The sequence below is a fragment of the Excalfactoria chinensis genome, chromosome 2 (genome assembly GCF_039878825.1).
Source record: "Excalfactoria chinensis isolate bCotChi1 chromosome 2, bCotChi1.hap2, whole genome shotgun sequence".
NCBI lineage: Eukaryota > Metazoa > Chordata > Aves > Galliformes > Phasianidae > Excalfactoria > Excalfactoria chinensis.
In genome coordinates, this window is record NC_092826.1 from 99,744,929 (window position 1) to 99,764,303 (window position 19,375).

The 19,375-nt window shown below is 40.7% G+C and overlaps 1 protein-coding gene across 2 annotated transcripts in view; it reads left to right on the forward strand.

The window, feature by feature from the left end:
* Positions 1-9,837, forward strand: part of GLCCI1 (glucocorticoid induced 1) — a 51,406-nt gene extending 41,569 nt beyond the window's left edge. For both annotated transcript variants that reach the window (XM_072327237.1, XM_072327235.1), the window contains exons 6-8: positions 1,972-2,182; positions 7,921-8,041; positions 9,135-9,837. In XM_072327237.1, the coding sequence (XP_072183338.1) occupies positions 1,972-2,182; positions 7,921-8,041; positions 9,135-9,486 (684 nt within the window). In that variant the 3' untranslated portion in view covers positions 9,487-9,837. The remainder of the gene's footprint in view (positions 1-1,971; positions 2,183-7,920; positions 8,042-9,134) is intronic.
* The last annotated feature ends 9,538 nt before the right edge of the window (positions 9,838-19,375 follow it).

A 19,375-nucleotide genomic window follows, 5' to 3' on the forward strand; every position in this document is an offset into this window, starting at 1 on the left:
GCTGAAATAAGTGATTTGGGATATACTTCTTGACTACGTAAGAATATGGTGTTTCTTCAGGTGTGGAAAAACATCTGTGCTATCCTGAAGTCTTTAATTATGTAATTACTTACTGATTTTATTCTCTCCCTGGAATTCTTGCTTTGCCTACTATGTAGATTATATTATGTGCACTTAATGAGCAGCCGTTTGGTGTTTTTGTTTTCTCCTCATTAGACGTGTGTCATAATGTTCACTACTAAACCTTGCTTTGAAACCAGAAATTCCTTCATAGATTTTTCCTTCTATATAGCAAGTGTGTCTCTGAAATGTTGTTTTATTTTTATCATACCTGTGTGAGAAGAAAGATGATATTATTTGCTCTTTATGGATGGAGAAACACAAATCCATCGGGCTTTTATAGTGTGCTTCTTCAGTTAACTCAGGATACTGCGTGTATTTTAGGACTTCAGAGTGCAGCTCTCATAGTTTCCTTCTCCATCTCTGAATGATGAAGCCTTTTGCAAATCAGTCCTATACAGACTGGACTTCTCAAAAAGATATAATAAAAGAGCTGGATCAGATGACCTTGGCCTTTCATAGAATCTTAGTGTCGGAAGCAGATAAAAATGCTGTTCTGCATGGCAGTTCGTTTTTTGGGGGGTTATATTAATTATGAGACTAATTTTCTTTCTACAGCTTCAGGCTCATTTTCTACTTCTATCTGTGTAGCAATATAATGCTTCAGGTCTATCTTGTGCATTGGATGAGTCATGGCCTGTTGGGGGCAATGGGAATAGCAACACGTGGTCCTGTCTTAATATGCAACATGAACTCAACTGTTGAAACAGCTCTATCCAAACTTTTGAGCATTTGATGTAGCAACTGTAATGTTCTCTTTATAGTGTGTTACTTGACTTTGAAATGAAATGTGAAATGGTATTAACTGGAAGGCTTATAAGAAGGAAAGGATTTTCCAACTCTACTAGTTCTGCCTCTTTGTATAATTTTGTGGGTTTCTACATAGGTTATTGCTGAGAAGGGAACACTGTTTCGTATCCTCTCCATTAGCAAAAGCATGTTGTGTTGAATGTTAAGCTCTGGAATTGGCTCCTCTAATTTTGGTATATATGGAAAAGAGGAAAACGAAACAAAATTCTTCATTACACGTGAAAGAAGGAGGAAGAAGGCCTGAAATTTTGTATCTCAAATATTTAATTGTTCCTCTGTGGCTTGAATACAGTCCTTACTGAAGCAAAGCTAGAAACATGTCTATGCCATATATTGCAGAATAGGGTGCAAGATCACTGTGGATGGTGCCAGCTAAAGTGATCTGAGAAGGCAGTTTTTATTATCTTCAGTTTAAGACAAAGCTTGTGGGCCGTACATAAGCCTATACATGTTTTCCTTTAGGTCTGAACTGGTCAGAGGTCTGCTACAGATTGGAAAGTACAGGAGAATTACAAACTACTAGACAAACTTGGATGGTTTCATTTGTAATTGTACTTCAGTTCATTGTTAGGGCAATAATATGCTACTGTGTTAGACATTTACTACTTTTCCTTTTGTCCAGATATGACTTCTGTCAGAGTGCTTGTTTATGCTTTGTAATAACTGACTGGCACTGAAAGTTATTCTCTTTAGTATAATTAGATCTATTCCTTTGAGGAGGAGATTGCTTTCTAAAATATCAGAAAAATGCTAATAAATAAATAAATAAATACTGGCATGTGTAGATCAGCAACGAAGTGCAATCCACTATTAACTTAACTCCATTGCATAAGAGCATATAGTTGGCTTGGGAAATCTGCACATTGTCCCAGCGTTGAGCATAAGTAATGTACATTGTGCATGTTGTATTGCATTGTTTTCTTCCACGAAAGCTGTTTCAAAAATGAGCTATTTAGTCTTTACCTGTTTAGTTCAGTTATGAGTACTACTTTGGGAGCTGGATCTTTTCTCAGTAATCTGAATTGCTTGTTTCTCTTGCAGCCTTTGGATATCCCTGATGGTCGAAGAGCCCCATTACCCGCTCACTATCGTAGTAGTAGTACACGAAGCATTGACACTCAGACTCCGTCTGTCCAGGAGCGCAGCAGCAGCTGCAGCAGCCATTCACCATGTGTGTCTCCCTTTTGCCCTCCTGAATCTCAGGATGGGAGTCCTTGCTCAACAGAAGACTTACTCTATGACCGTGATAAAGGTGAGAGTAGAATGGCCCTCATTTACCTATGGGAGGCATGTGATGTCCTGCTTTTACAGTTACCTTCATTTTACTCATTACATCAGTTTTTGTTTTTGTTTGATTGTTGTGGAGGGATTGAGGATTTATCTTAAAATTGGTTTTGTTTGTTTACATATCTTTTTCCCTCTTGTTTGTGAAACTTCACAAACATCTTCCATAAATACGTCAGAGGAGCACAGCAAACAGTTTTAACCATTTATGAAGATTCTAATGCAAAGAATTCAGACTGTAACTTGTTTGTTCCAAAAGGGTTTCAAGAAGATTTGTGATAGACTCTGTATTCATCATGGGTGAGTTACTTGCTGATCAAAACAGTGAGTTTTTGGACTGTTTCATAAGTACTCTGCTTCTGAAGTCCCGTCTGAAGCTGTTTGTCGAGGAATTTATATCTGAGTTTGGAAAAATCTAATGGAGAATAATTACCTGTCTGCATATGTTGCTTATCAAAAGAAAAAATCTGTGAATTTGTGTGTTTATATGTCAGTATTCAGTGTTTTGTCTGAGTTTGTAAAAAGTAGTTCAGTTTTATGGAGGGAGTAAATTGGTGTTTCAGAAATTAAGAGTTAATTTACAGACAAGACACATAGTGTGCAAATGAGGCACCAGCATAGAAAGATTGATTTTGGACAATTCTTTTTACTAAAGAAATGATTCCTGGGTTTCTTGTCTAAATTTGAGCTTTTCATCAGTGTAAATATGAGCTTTATTTTGGAGAAGTGCATTTGGGAGAGATGTGCAAGCTAATAGAAGTACGTTCACATGAAATGAAAGCTAAGATTTTGATTTGGGATAGATTTACTAATGAGCTAAAAGCAACAACATTTTGAGGTTACGAGTTGAGATTTAAGCATTTCCTGTAATTATTTGCTGTTTAATCATCCTTAAAGTAATCTTAATTCTAAGTGATGAGCTGAAGAGAATAAGATTAGGGCAGGAGAAATTGTATCTTCCTTTAGTTCTGAACCGTTACTTTCCCATATTAAATTTAAATGCAAATAGTAGGAAGCAAATCCAGCCACCTAGATCCTACGCTGAAGGTGCTTGTAAGTTAACCGCTGAAGTCTTACCCTAGCATGGTAGGTGGTCATGTATCCAACCATAGATATTATTTTCCTCTCTACTACTTTCCTTTCTTACAGTGTGGGTGTGTAGACATCACTATGTAGACATCCACTAAAGTACAAGGAGACAGGGAAATGCCTTGACAAATAAATTTGTCCTGTTTGTCCTTAAAACATACATATCTTAAAAGGTGATAGAAAAGAATGAATAATTCCTTTTGCAATTGGTACTCGATTATGACAGTAACTGGAGTTCTTTAGTGGTCTTTACTGGCACTAGCAAGTGAAGATAATTTGAAATATTGCACCTAACCTTCTCAGTGGTTTTCAAGGTCTTTATCCTCCGTTTGGGTCAATCTGAGCTGCTCATTGGAGTAAAATCCATTGCTGAACTTCACAATGAGTAGATAAATACGTATTTCTGGTTTCAATCTTAAGACCGGCTTTAGGTTTGTATCGAAAGTCTGTGTTTGTATATAGGTGATAGTGATGAACAGGAAGCTTTCCAGAGTGCAACATAATTATACTTTTAAAGTAGCTTAAGTTTTGTAATATCCTCCTTATGAAAAACAAAAGTCTGAATTCCTCATCACCACTTTGTTCTTTAAGGGCAAGAAACCAGAAGAATGCACAGCGGTTTTCCAGGAGCAAATAATTTGTCCAGAGGTTGTAAAAGTAGCATCGATTGTTAGGAAGCGTGCCTTTCTCTCTCAGATCATTGTTATTGCTGGTTGGTCTGAATGTCAGCTTTAGAAGAGTTAAATTATAGCTAAGCGAGTGATACAGGTAGAAAGTGTAAGGAAAGAAAAGGACTTTGAGAGCGATTTTATTAACATCTGTTATTGATGTTAACTGCATTATAGAACAAAGTTTTTTGTGTGCTCATTTTAAAGGATTCTGTTGTGCTGGACAGTAACTTATGTAACTTTGCTGCAAGACCAGCTAAGTTTTGAAAAATGCTATTCTACGTATAACCAGAATTTAGGCATTTTAAACTTAAGATTGTTTTATTTTTCTGTTACTTGTCTCAAGCTGGAATTTGATTTTTCTCTCTAGTAAATTAACTTGATTTTCCATTAAAAATACGATTATCAGCTTTATAAATGCTCCTGAGTGTGTTTTTGGATGGGGAATGAAGGTTAGCAGTTTGACTGAGACACGGGAGCAGTGAGAGGAGCCAGCACTCTGTACAGACAGCGCTGCTTTACATTTCCAAAGCATCTTTTATTTCTTCTGCAAAGCTGTGCCTTGGCCTGAGGCCTTCACAGCTGCTCTTTGGACTGCATCAGCACTTTGGTTGACGTTTCTGCAAGGAGCTGCTAAATCTATTGAATTTTTCAAAAGAAAGTGAAAGATAAATTTCAGAAAAGGATCACAGTACATCTCCAAATGGTGCTGTGATACCGAATGGTATGGATTGGAGCAGAAAGAAAAGGGTGGGAGAGACTGTATTTTCATGGCACCTGGCTTTATGTGATTTAGTTTTGAAATACCATCACTGCAAGCTAAATGGCTGCCTTGCTCCATTAAAGCTACTGGTTTCATTAGGTCTGTTTTTTGGTATCCTTCTCCATGAAGACTGTCATGGCCAACATCTTTAGTAACTGTGACAAAGGTGAAATTCAAAGGCATCCTAAGGTATAAGGATTCCATGATTTTTTTTCCACGTGAAAACAGTGTAACCTGTTTTTCAGGGATTTTATTCAGGTACTTTTGTGTATGACTGTGTATTCCTGCTGCTGCTAGCAGGCTGTAACAAGCAGTGTGTTCGTGCAGATGCTATCTTTTGGTCTGGATCTCATTTTCTAACTTCTGGGCGTCTGATTCATAGTTTTTAAAATGAAAATTGTATGAGAAGTCTTTGGGTAGTCTTAAAAAACAAAGGCGTTTTTGAGCTGGAAAATCCTTTTGAATGTATCGAACTAAATCCCAAGGCTCACTGGCCAAGTTATGTCACTGAAAAGAAATAGTCCTTTACAAGCTGTCTTCAGTCTGCCCGTTTTTGTTGCAATATATGCAAGCTGAAGTTAGCGGTGTTGAATGTTTTTGTTAAAATATTATTGTTTAGTGTGTAATTATGAACTTAAACATTTTCTAGATTATAGAATATGTCAGTTTGAAATATTTATGTTCAGAAATTCCTTGTCATAGGGCTCCCTGTTGTCTTCAGTGTGGTTATGGTAACAAAGCTCACTTTAAAGGTTACAGCTGTTAATATTCAATCCTAATGGTAATGAATATGATTAGATTGTCAAAATATGCCAGAGCACACCCTACCGGTGGGAGTCTGGAAGGTGGAGATGCCAGATCATGCATTGCAGCCTCTGAGAAAACATATAAACAAGTGAATAATAAATAGCATTGTTTGAGACCATCCCTTAAATGACACTGCAGATGAGTAACGATGTTACGGTTGATTGCTGATAGGCTGCATGACTGGAGACTGGCTTAAGCTTCACACTTCCTCTTACCACTGCAGCCGGTGGTGTTTATTACCAATACCCTTCCATTCTTACACTGAAAGTGAAGAACTAACAGTGAGTTTATGTGTGTCAGCCTCCTGTGTTTTTCAAATGTTAGTGTGGTATGTGTTTGGTCGAGATGAAAAGCTAATCATTTAATAAGCTTTAAAAGCTCAAGGAGGCAAAGGGAGAAACAGATTGGTTAAATTACATGACTTCTTTTTCTTATTTTTATTTTGCATCTTCAACAGCTGTCCTATGTAGAAAGTCTCAGCCAAACAGGACTAAACAAACCGAAATGTATTGAGAACTGCACTGGCTAGACAACACTCTGAATCTTCCAAGAGCTGACTTAACTTTGAATTCAGTTTAATTCTTTCCTTGGATGCACTTCCACACTTTTCCAGTATTTGCTAGAATGTACAGTAGCTCATTTCATGTCCCAGAGTTTTTAAATAGCAACTTGGATCTTCAGTTTTAAGTATTAGAAGGGGGAAACAAACTGTCTGGGTCCTGCTAATGATTTCTGTGCTCGGAATGAGCTATGAGGGCCAACGGTGGAAAGATTCCAGAAGACCATCATGTGCTCAGCTTGACAAATATCTGTCTTGTCTCTAGACTTCTTGTCTTCATACGGTTAACAGCAAAAATTCTGTAAATAGAAGTTGTGTTCACTGTGCAGCAGGAAGGAACAGAATAATCACTGTGCTGCTGAGGTCCACTTTGACCATTTTCTCGTACCTTTCACAGTAAAATCGGATATGTGACATTTGAGCTGATTTGTGTCTCGTAAAGGAAGTGCTGATGGTTCAAAACCTCTAACGATTAGCCTCTGTATTTGAGTCACGCTTATACAAATGTTTATGTGGTTACCATTTGCAGATTCTTTAAGAAAACCTTATATGTTTCAGTGAATCTAAATTGTAATGCCTGAAGCTTTGGTTGGTTTTCCAGGGGTGCTGAAAAGGCACATCTGAGCAGCAGCAGAATAAACAAAGGTATCAGAGTTAAAAAGAATAAGGTACCCAAACTGGTGGAAACACTTGAAAGGAGCCAAAGTAGGAGCTATAATTTCTCTTCACTGATTTTGCTTGCAAGTTGGTGAATTCTCCTTAAGCTTGTCTTTTTGTTTCTTTTTTAATTGTAAGCCCAAACATAGAACAGGAGCCACTTGTGTTGGCTCTTTGAAAAAGTAGAATCCTCTGCAGAAGGGTCAATTTCTGTGAGTAATCATTTTTGTACCTACTTACCTACTTTATTTTCTTAGTGCATTCAGTGTTGACGTTGTCAAGATGAAGGAAAAGGTGGTTCACCACTTTCTGCTTAAGGCGAACCCTGTCGTAGTCTTAACATTTCAAACTTCTGTTCTTGTGACTTCACCAGAGTTGAGTCTTATCTCTCAGAGATTTGGCAGGAAGTGCAAAAATCTGCCTGCTGTGAAGTCTGTCCTGTGTTGTCGATGTGCGTGCCTTTAGTTCCAAGTGTGCCTAGTAATGATCTGCAAAACACAAAAGCGGCTGCAGTCATAAAGAATACCTGGATCGTATAGTTAGTGATGATGAGAGAGTGGAGTTATGGAGGTTTAATTTTGGATACTAAGAGAACTAAACTGTAAAGCAAATGAGGTGGGACATTGTAATGACTACATACCAGTACCTGTATTAAAAATGTACTTTGTTTCTTTGCAAATTCTGAGCCATTAGTGAAACTAATGCAGTCAGCATACCTGCCAAGAATTGTTTTAAAGTAAGATAGATGCTGTATGCACAGGTTTTCAGTAACTGCTTGTACAGTGAGAAGGTATTATCATTACCACTCATAACTCTCCTCATGTGTAATGCATATTACTGTGTTCATTTATATTTTTTGAAATAACATAATTAAGAGCCAATTTGATTCCAGGATCACAGCTCTTTATGCCAGTTGTGGTGTTCTGGATAAAAATATCCTCCTGTTATGTGTTGTTATGTGATTACTGCTGCACTGAAGCTTTTATTCGGAAGAAATGTGCTATGCAAGGGTGTTAGAAATTGCCTGCGATAAAGGAATCATTGTGGTAGAAGCAAACCAGCATAGCGGCTGAACTGTGAAAAAGGCATCTTGTTGGAAATCAAACTTAATTAAAAAAACAACACTCTCAATCTCTAGTAATATAACTGCTTTAAATTTTCAGACAGTGGGAGTAGCTCACCGTTGCCCAAGTATGCCTCATCTCCCAAACCAAACAACAGCTACATGTTCAAACGAGAGCCCCCAGAGGGATGTGAGCGAGTGAAGGTCTTTGAGGAAATGTCGTAAGTAATGCCTTTTATATCAGCTGGTATCTGCAAAGCAGTAAACCTGTTTACTGAGCCCATTCGACTGCAGATGAATAAACTATTCCAGCTGATGAGTTTTTCAGGAGCAAACTATCCTTAGTTTGTACAGAAGAGAAGTTGAAGTGTTCATGTTGGTTTGAAGAGGAAATGGAGTCTTTTATGCTTGAACTCTTTTTGTGCATTTATAAAAGGCAACAAAAATCCAAGTGGAAAAGATAAGGTACATTTAATTTCCTAAGCGTTTATAAACCTCACTTCATATGCTTGTATTAACTTTTGTAAGTGTTCCTTGTTTGACACAAAAATTCTCCTTGCCAGAATTCTTTTATCAGTTTTGAGCGTAGGTTGCATTCGTATAACCTATGGTTACAATCGTGTTTAAAACACATAAAATGACTTGAAATCTATATAATATAAAGAGTTTTTAGATGGTAGTATACTTAATGACATAGACTTTGCTCAATAGTTTTGCTGTTGAGCAGGAAATCAGAAATTAAACTCTTGGACATCATGTCTTTTCCATACACTCGGCAGTATTAGAACATGTGCTGTCAAGGTTGCATGCTTAGCTCCTGTGGATTAAAAGAATGAAGGAGGGGGATGGTTCTTGCTCTAATAGCATTCATTGCCCAATGTATGGTGAAGGAGCAATGCTGGGTTGTGGAGGAAGCCTCTAAGCAGATTACAGAATATGGGAAAGGAGAGGTCAATTTCATGGAGTTTCTCAAAGATTTGATGTGACTACATGTGTTGTTTCTGCAGTGCTATCGTTAAAGAAGAATTTGTGTCGTTCTAAATTACCATGACATTTTTTCATGTGCATATGTATTGCAGATTTTTCTCGCTGGAAAGGTGCATGTTTATCCAGTAACGATAAGTCATTTTTGTGATGGCACTGTTTTTAATGCTGTGGATCAGTTAGCTGACTACCAATATGGAAGATGTTTGCCCCTCTGTCCAATTAATCCCATTCCTTGTCATTCACATTTTAGCAACCCGTAGAACCACAAAGTTCACAACATACGAACATCTCAGTTGGACAAGTGTATAATCTTTTTTCTTCTTGTAGGTCTCGTCAGCCTGTCTCAACCCCTCTCTTTTCATGTCCTGACAAAAACAAGGTTAATTTCATCCCAACCGGATCAGCTTTCTGTCCTGTAAAACTTCTGGGCCCCTTACTTCCCGCTTCAGACCTGACACTGAAGAACTCTCCAAACTCCGGTCAAAGCACAGCTTTGAGCAGCCTGACTGTTGAGCAGCTTTCGTCTCGGGTCTCTTTCTCATCTCTGTCGGATGACACCAGCACAATGGACTCTACAGAGGTCTCGGTACAGCAACCATCCCAGCAGCAGCAGCAGCCTCTTCTGCAAGAAATTCAGACTGAAGAGCGTTCCTCTCCTCAGAGCTACGCGCTCATCTAGACCAAGGTGTGGAGCAGGCCTCTGCCCCAAAGCAAGGATTGAGGAGGTAACGGTTCAGATACATCTGCATGAGGTGGCGACCTTTCAGAACAAAATGGAGTACTTAGCAGCATTCTGAAAAATATCTCAACGCTGTTCTTGGCAGGGACAGAATCCATTATTCAGCATCTTTTGTGAGGAAGCAGTAATGCCTGCAGAATCCATATATCATTAAGCGTTTTAAGTGGAGACTATGCATTTCATAGTATGTTTGACCAGATTAGTACCGTGTCCTGTGTTCTGTTTCAAATTCTACAGTATAAATAAGCTCTATATATATATTAAAAAAAAAAAAAAAAAGAAGAAAAAAAAGTTGCCTGTCTGAATAGAAAATGTCTTGCTGTGTTGTGTCCTATGGAAAATACTGTACTTCAGGATTATGTTTACAATTGATCCAGGTGTTTATGTTTCTAACTTCTGTAATACACACAATGCAAAAAAAAAAAAGAAAAAAAAAAAAAAGAAAAAAAAAAAGAAAAAAAGAAAATAAAAATGGCCACAACAGTTGCACAGTGCCCACCCTATGGCCTAGCTTCAGGTACTTCTCTCGAAGTGTAAACTCAGGTAACTTGGAATGTATATCATATTGGGATATTAAATACTTTACAGCTACAAAGCTAAAGAGGGAACATCACTCTTTTGCCTTTCCTTGTTTTATGCATTAATATTTCCTCATTACATTCCACTTTCTTGGAATAAGTGCATTCAGCTCCAGGTGAATGGTGACCCTGGACGTGGGTGAACGTGAGGAGAACCAGCAAATCTGTGATGTATATCACTTTGTCATGTGCTTACAAGCAAAAACAACTGTTGCATTTACTGTCATTTCAATATACGTAAAATGTGGCATTTAAAGGTTTCAGGTGTTGCTCGGTTAATGACTGTTAAACTGTTGCAAATAAAGTGTTCAGTACTAGGCTGTACATGAGAAACATTCCATGTTGTGTGTGAGAGGATTTTGAAAGACAAGAATGTTTTTGTTCGAGGACAGAAATTCTTTCAGGTTTCACGGCGGGGTGACGGGGATTTCCTCTCATGTTTTTGTTGGCAGTTAAGGATGTGAAATGCTACTGTTACTGTCTAAAAGTCAAATTAATGTTTAGTTTCTCTTTTGGAAATGCTCTTTCATTTGCTGGTTGGAAATAGGTTTTCAGATTTTGTCGAGCAGTGTTAGATGAGCAGCATTTTATTTACGTAGTGAGTTAATTGTGTTTGGATTGAAGTCCGCAAGTAGCAAGTTGGGTGTTTTAAGAGGGATGGGGAAAACAATAGTTTTTAAGTTCATGTTCCTTAATCAAAGCTTCCCCCGTAACTTTTGCTTACTTTAAGCTGTACGTATAAAAGTGTGTTCTCCCCCCTCCTTAAGTATGAACTGTAATAAAAAAGAAACCAATAATCCTGGTTTTGCAGGCTGGATGCTTTCTCGAAATAGCGCATGGCAAGAACGGGTTAGCGGTGCTCTTCTATTGTACCGGAACATGAAGAGCATTGCTTTCAGGGGTAATTTCCTGTGATACAAAGAGGACCCCAAAGGCAAAATAAACTTGATGTTCTTGCTCCATTGCTTTCAGCTCAGTGGAATTACATTTATGCTGTCTGCTCCTAAGAGAATAAAGCTCACCTTTTTCCAGGAATTGAAGAGATTAGTAGCCTGCAGCTACTGAGCATTTAAATTTGCTCCATTATTCTTTTATTTCTTTCCTACTTTTGGAGATGAGAATGGAGGGGAGTGAGAGTGAACAGCCAATAACTGCTCACTAAATCCATGCTTTCTTTGGAGATAAAGCATGGTTTCTTTTTATTACCGAGGTTTTGTTAATACCACCTTACAAGGTGGAATTTGCAGCCTATAAAACAGTAACTGGTTTTTGGCTCCCCTGCAGAAAACATGAGGAGAGAGATCCGCCTCTAACCATTTTCACGTGAAAAACCTGCTACAAACACAACAGCCATCTTTAACCCTACTAATCTCAGGCCTAGGTGAAAACACTATATATTTTATAGACTGAAGATAAAGGGGAGAAAATACTCACGATGTAAGTATCGGTTCCTTTTGATATTTTTCCTTCTGGATGAACATTGCAGTATGATAACCTTTTTATGCTCTGGTTATGTCCAGATAAGAAATCGTAGTCTCGGTTGTTGGTGTTGGATTACCGGGGGATACGATGAGTTGTTTTTAGATCAGCAGTGAACTCTGTACAAGAATTGCAACACCGTTGTGTACTTTTTTTTTTTTTTTTTTTTTTCCATGAGAAACTAAATATTAATTGAATTGCACATTTGTTCTCAGCAGATTTGAAGGTTTTGAACCAAATGCGTTAAAGCAAAATGCTTTGCCATGTAAATTTCCCAGCAGTTGTTTATCTCTATTGTATTCTACATCCAGCTGTAGAAACTTGTCAAATATTGTTTAAAGTTTTGTACATAGTTGTACTGTTATTTCTAGCCACTGTGCTGAACAGTATTCAAGTTATCACACAATATTGCTTTACACAAGGAAATGTGTGGCTTTTGTTTTGTATTTTTTTCGGTATAGAAGTTCCTGTGTCTTATTTAAATAAAAATTATAGTTTAAAAAAAAAAAAGGTGGTGAGGACACACAAAAGCAGTGGTCCGTTTGTTTGTTTGGGAAGCTGTGACCTCATAGAATGAGATTAAAGATTCATATTGATCCAGATATACATCTCGGCTCGTGTCAACCACATCTCTTTGTGATTACTGTGCTACATCACCTTACCTGCTGATTTTTGCATAACACACTGTTCTGGGGAGGAAAAATATCTTAAAAAATAGACAAATATGTGAAAAAGAGCATATTTCATTGTTGCATGTAATAAGGTCTTTATTTCTTCAGAGCATAGAAAAGAAAAATCAGTTAAGCATTATTGGAAACTCAGAATCCACTGCCGTGTTTGTGGAACGGCCAATTTCAAGTTATCTGTTGAGTATTATGAAAGCCATGAGAAGTTTCACTATGTGAAACTAAACGAAAACCCTAAAGGATGTGGTATAAATCTACTGACAGTCTTGGTTTCGTGTTGTTTTGTGTGAGTCAAATGGTTGTCATTTGCCTTGCAAAATAATTCTTTCCAGATGGGGAGGGGGGAGGAAGGAAGAATAATATTTAGATACATGTAAATCCTCTGCAGTCGGTGTTTACTGAGAACTATGGCAGTAACCCATAAGAATGGTTCAGCGCTTATTGTCATGAAGTAGAAATCTGGGTTTTTGGCATCCCAAAGATTACAAGGTTTCCATGTGACTGTGTGAAAATTGTTAGCTTGAAACTTTAGCAATGAAAGTCCAGAGCTTTCAAGACTGCAGTGTCATAGAATCATAGAATCACCAAGGTTGGAAAAGACCTAAAAGATCATCCAGTCCAACCGTTCACCTATCACTAATAGCTCCTGCTGAACCATGTCGCTCAACACAACATCCAGTCATGTCTTGCCCTGCTGTGGCAGTGGTTGCTGTGCATCAATCCAAAAACACTTGGTTTCTGTTGTTTCATTGTAGGCTCACATGACTGACTAGGAAAAGCTCTGGCCTTTCTGCCCTCTGGGTGGTTTGGCTGCAGTGCCTTCAGCTTGTCCTGGTGGGAGAGGACATCCTCTCCTTGAGAACACCTTTGACAAAAGCACACAGCTCACCCTAGAGAGATGTGGAACAACTTGAACCACGGGTAACATCTTCACCATCCCAACAACTGCATTTCCTCACCTCCGTAGGTTCCGGTGCAGCTTTGTAATTAACTGCATGTCCTCCTCAAAGCCACGATGACAAGCAGTCAAAAGAAGTGCTGAGAACAGAGTGGTAATGAGGTAATTTTGCCTCATGTCCACATTCATTTGATGTCAATGTTCTTCCAGTAGCTCTGGAAACAGAACGTTCAGAGGCTGTGGAGGATTGGGAGGCCTACATATGCTGGGTAGGGGCAGCAGATAGCGACCTGCATGTTTTAGGAAGCTGGGTGTTGTCAGTGAAATGATTAATGGCTTCCTGATGAATGAGCTCTTGGGGAGGGCCAGATAGCTGCCCTCGAGAGCCTGAATATCTTCACAGTATTTAACCATGGGCTTCAGATATTATAAAATAAACATAAGAATGGAATGAATTAGAGATGCTGGCTGACACTGCTGCAGTTGCAAAGACCACCGAGGGTTTGCAGATGAGCTCCCAGTATCACTGTGGTAGTGGGTAGGTATGCGGATCGGTTACTTGAGGTAAAATCCAACAACCTGAAGAGGAAGGGAGGCCTGTAGAAGAATAAATTGATGGCTGCTGTAAAACAGTCTGGCTTACTTTGCAAAACACAGCACTGCAAACAGAAATTTGAAGCTACACAATTGGGAGGAAATAACCGTAGTTCCGGCCATGTGCTTCCAGAACCTAAACAGAAGGAAAAAGTGATTGAAGCTGGGAAAGTATGTTCGTTAATGGGCTGCACACGTACAGCCTAATGCGGTGCTTGGCTAAAGGAAGCTGTGCGATCAAAGATCGTCATGCAGTTAAACTATGTATATCTTCTCTCTGTTTGCATTAGTGTAACCGCTCCAGGGAAAGCAGTTCAAGAGACTGTAAAAGGTTGGAGGAGGTTCAAGGAAGGGCTATAGGAGTAAGTGAGGAACTGGAAAAAAACACAGCAACTTTTTGGTTTTAACTTAACAGATGAGTGATTTAGCTCCAGTTGGTAAATACCTGCATAGGAAATGATTAGTAATGAGCTGCTGGAATTCAACAGATGTGGAATGCTACCAGGGACAGAAAATGAAGCTGGTTAATTTCATAAACGTGGATATTGTAGCAGCTGGGGCCATCTCACAGAGGTGGGTTTTCAAGGATGGTGAGTTTAATGAGTTGAGGTTACAAAGAATGTGCCCAAAGAAAAACCAGTTCTATAGAGTTGAAATGCTACTACTGTGTAGACTACAAAAGACAAACGCAATGGCTATGTTGGGCTTTTGACCTTTAAAGATGTTGAAGAGGTATTTTTTAGCTACCCATGACATTCTGATGTCGCTGGAAAAAGGGCATCCTGAAATACAGTTAAATGAGGGAATTACTGCTTTTTAAAAACGATCTGGAACATTATTCAAAGATTATTTCTGGCTCCTGAAGGATTTTGGTTTGTGTGACAATGGAGTGAAGCCTCCAGCGCTGCGGAGGTGGTTGATTACCTTTAGAGCTGTTTTCATTTCTGTCAGCTCCTCCGCAGAGCTGTAATTTCGGGCAGATGGAAGAAACTGGTGAGTGGGCGATGCAGCGGGTCACAAAAATAACACGTCGCTCCATTAGGGCAGATAGGAAAATGCTGATCGTGGAGGGAGAGTGATGTTTCCACAGCAAAGGCCTCCAATGTAAGTGTGTGAATATGCAAATAAAACTGATAATTCAACAACAAGAAAGAATAGCAATCAGATCAAGCTGGATAGAGACATCACTCCCCTTGTAGGACCTTGTGATTTTATCTCAGGTTGTAACAAGTTCTGATGTTAAATTGGCTGCCTTCAGCTGTAGCCTGGAAGAGCTGACAACCTGGGAGAACAGGAAGTTTTGTCATCTTTTATTCCTCCCCGAATTAGACTATGCTTGTTAACAGAGCACAACTGTTCTAATAACTGCCTGTAGTACAAGATGGCCTGGTCGTGCTTTTTGTTTTCCTTCTGGTGCATGCACATAGCGAGGTGTGCAGTTAAACTCTGCAGTGATTTGTACTGCTGTTGGCTGGGAAGTCACGTTTGCTTGGGGATGCTGTGGGATTTTGGTGGAAGGAGGTTCTTTCTCCAAGGAGGACAAAGCTAAGAGAAGCAGATCCTCATTAAGGTCTGGTGCTGAGATGATGGGCGATGCCATTACTCCTTTCAGATTTTTGTTTGGATAAGAATTTCTCACCCTGCCTTTATGATGCAGAAGTTCCATACAGTTGGTGGGATGGTTGGGCTTGGAGGAAGGGAGGAAGAACTCTTGTGAAAAATGAGGGGCTGTTACCTTTGGAAGTGAAGCCTTGTTGTTAGGAAGCAGAGAAATGAATGCCCAACTCTGTTCTGGTGATTCCTTTGGATTACCTTTAACTCACTGCATCTCCTGAGAAAGCTCTGAAAAATATTTAGCATTTCAGTGTGCGTGGATACCACATTCAGGCCATGACCAGTTGGGTTTGGAGTCTCTGCAGGGATTCAGGCTCCATCCCTCCAGACAACATACTCTGGTGTTTGACTGCACCCAAAGTGAAAGATGAATGTCGTATGTTTCAGTGGTATTCCCTGCATTTCAGTTTGTGCCCACTGCCTCTTCTGCTCTTAATGGGCACCACCGACAAAAGTCATACTCCACGTTTTTGGCACCCCACTCCTTGCCTCCCTTCAGAAATTTATGGACATGGATGGGATGCCACTGAGCCTTCTATTCTCCAGGCTGAACAAGATCACCTGCTGCTGCTTCCACCCTCTGTGCACTTCCATTTTTTGTTTCAGTTTTGTTCAACCATGCACACCTCCTGCCATCATGCCTTGATTTCCTGCTTGCTGGGCTGGACTATCACTGAGCTGAGAGCAGGTGATCCTTGAGAAGCACAGCCTGTGTTCCTGGACTCTTCCAGGGCTCTATTGCAGGCAGGTGCCCTAAACAGGTGCCTGAAAAGGCCAAAGGGATTTTGCTTTATCTTTTTCTCCTCCAGATCCTACACTTCTCCACCTCATGGTGACTTCAGCCAAGTGTTGCCCTGGCCTCCACACGCTCAATCAGTCCTTCCTTGTTTGTAGATATGAGGCCTCGCTCCTTGACTGACTGCATCACAAAGTTACCATTGCACTCCAGGATTGATTGTGCCCTGCTGGGTTGTCTCTGCAGCAGATCTCAGGGGCGATTTGAATCCCCCCTGAGTACATGAGGCTTCTTCCAGTTGTTGTGGGTTATGTCTCCCCTGTGGAAAGGAACTTGCTTTGTTTTGGCAGCACTCCCCATGGAAAGGAACATGTTCTGCTCTGGCAGTGCTGCACAACAGGAGGACTTATTTTAGGGCCATAAAAGCACTTTCCTGTATCTTAAAACACTTTCCTTTTTTCACTCGGATAACAACTCTCCAACAGAACAACACAGTGTACATCAACTTCAATTAAGCTCTCTATTAGATACTCTGTGCATTCACAGGGAGCAGAGGGGGAACTCAAAGCACTTTCAGGCAAGCTGTAGTGTTCATTAAAAGCAGCCTCAGGACAGGCTGCTCGATCTGCTCCTGAAATCTCAGGTAGAAAAATGACCCACTGTGGATTTCTCGAGTTTTCTGATTGCATTTAATGTTTGCTAACAGTGTGGGCTGTTAACATGGAGGGGAGTGGGGATAATGGGATGGATTTGAGGCAGGCAGTGCAGCCTTTCTTCCTGAACGTTTCTGTTTGCTTTTTAATCCTGTTTCCCTTTTACTTTGTTTTGGCAAAGTTCCCGCAGCTTAAACAGTGAGCTGCAGGCCTGGCAGACACTCTGAGGTCCCTCCAGCCTTCAAAGCGCAGCAGTAACACTGAGAAGCAGCAAAGGTCAGCAAAGCCAGGGTACCCAGATCAGATCCCTTCTCTTCAAAATGAAAGCAAAAGTCACAAAGTGCGCAGCGTGGGAGTGAGCAGGGAGAGGCAAAGGTGGGTGATGGGAAGATGTTGTTCATTTAAGGATGTTCTTGATCATTATTTCCCTGCATGAAGAGCAGTAATGGCTGCACACACTCGCAGGTAGGCTTTGCTTGCCTGTGCTTTGTTGACAGAGGTGACCACAGCCCCCATCTGATGGCTGTGGTGTCACTGCTGCCACTCCTCACTGCCATGCTGGCTCTGGCTTAAACATCACTCCCCTTATTTCTTCTTTTTTGGTGAACTTTCCTGTCAGATCAGAGCCACCACAAGCTCTTCTTTAACAGCTGGACAAGTGTCTGCTGTAAACCATCGTGTGGGTGGTAGGAGGGTGGCAGCCAGCATTTAGATTAAGGGTTGGGATGCCCCTGGACCTGAGCCTTGGGCAGGGTACCATGACTCAGCAGTATAGGAATCAGTCTAAATATATATATATATATAGCAGCATTTAGGAATCAGTCTAAACTGTGCCATCTTTAGATAGGTGAGGCCACCTCTGTCAGACTTCAGTATGTTGAAGCTCAGGTGCTCGTGTTCAATGCAGGCTGCCTCAGCAGTTACAGCAGCAAAGCGTTACTTCAGCAGCCAATGAATTTAACTTCTGTGTTTTGTGTGCGGAGGATTTATGATGAGGATTGCACTTGGAATAATTGTAGGGTTATTGTTTTTTCTTGTTTTTAATTTGCTGGATCATGCTCCTGTTATGTTCAATGTACGTGTTCCCCACAGCCAGCTGTTATCTACTGACATAGGCGGAGACGAAGTGGATGATTTCATTGTGTAGCACATTATTTCCAAGCCTGTTCATGAAGCATATGGCTTCCAGCACCTGTCCTGGGGCCTTTCCTACTGCGTGAATAGCTGAGGAAGCACAAAACAAAAGCAACACCCTACAGAGCAGGTCTCTGAGGACTTCTGTTTAAAAAGAAGGGACACTGAGCTCAGTACACCCAGCTGTACCCAATGGCTGAGGTTGGTCCGCAGCCATTTCTTCACCCCTGATGTATTTGTGTGGAGCGTTCATTATCCCATGAATATTTCAATGCAACCAAAGTAAACACCTGCCAGGTAGAATGAGCCATATCTTCACTTTTAGAAGATGTATGTGGCTACATGGAAGTGGCAGCCTCCTTGTGTCACGGTGGGCTCTTATGCAGGCAAATATCTTGTTCTACTGAACAGGAAAATTAGTCTGGTTTATAATTAGTGAATAAGGGGAAATGTCAGGGTAATGCTTAGGAGAACACTGTTAATAAAACACCCAGGTAGAGCAGTGACTACTCTAGAGATCCTGGTTACCAAAGGCAAAATGTGCTGTCTCTGCCCAGCCTCCTAGGCCATGTTGCCCTTGTCTGCTGCTGGCAGCTATGCACCTCAGTTGCCCTAAAGGTACCCGGGCCATACCTGGCACGTGTTAATGCTGCTGCACTCACAGGGCCAATAATTAAACTCAGCCAGGTAGCACAAAATGGGAATTCCTGTTATTTGAGGATCCTTTGCTCTTGGGCTGAGGCACAGATTTTATGACTACACAGCCATAGATCAAGGTCCCCGAGTCCTGTGCTGGGCTGTTGGTGGGTATTGCTGCTGGGGCACCTGTGTACAGCCCTGGCTCTGTGCCTGTCCTTTTAGGTTCATACACTTTCCAGCATCATCACAGAATTATAGTTTGGGTTGGAAGAGACCTTCAGGATCATGCAGTTCCAGCCTCCCCAACATGGCTGGAGACACCGCCCACCATACCAGGCTGCCCAGGGCTCCATCCAAGCTGGCTGAGTGAGCAGCAGTGCAGGCTGCCCAGCACACAGGGCTTCTCCTTACCACCCAGCTCCTCCTTAGCACCTGCACTGTGCCTCCCTGGCAGGTGGCTGCTGCTTGCTGGACAGATGAGGAAGGGAGCTGGAAAAAGGGAGGAGGACTCTCACATGTGCCTTTACCACACCAAGGTCTTGTTGTTACTCTGAGTAACCGCAGAGAGCAGGCAGGACCTTTCACATCTTCCTCCTCTGCTTAGGGCTAACTCACCCCACATATGTTGGGAAAACTGCAACCAAGAATGGAACAACCAGGAGCATTTGTCACTAGTGCTCATCCAGGATCTCCTACAGTAGCGTACGATGGCAGATACCAGAAGGCCCTGAGAAAACTCAAGTCTGATGTGACACGGTGCCACTACATCAACTTTAATAAACTTCCTGATGAAGACAGTTAATCAATTACCACTGTTT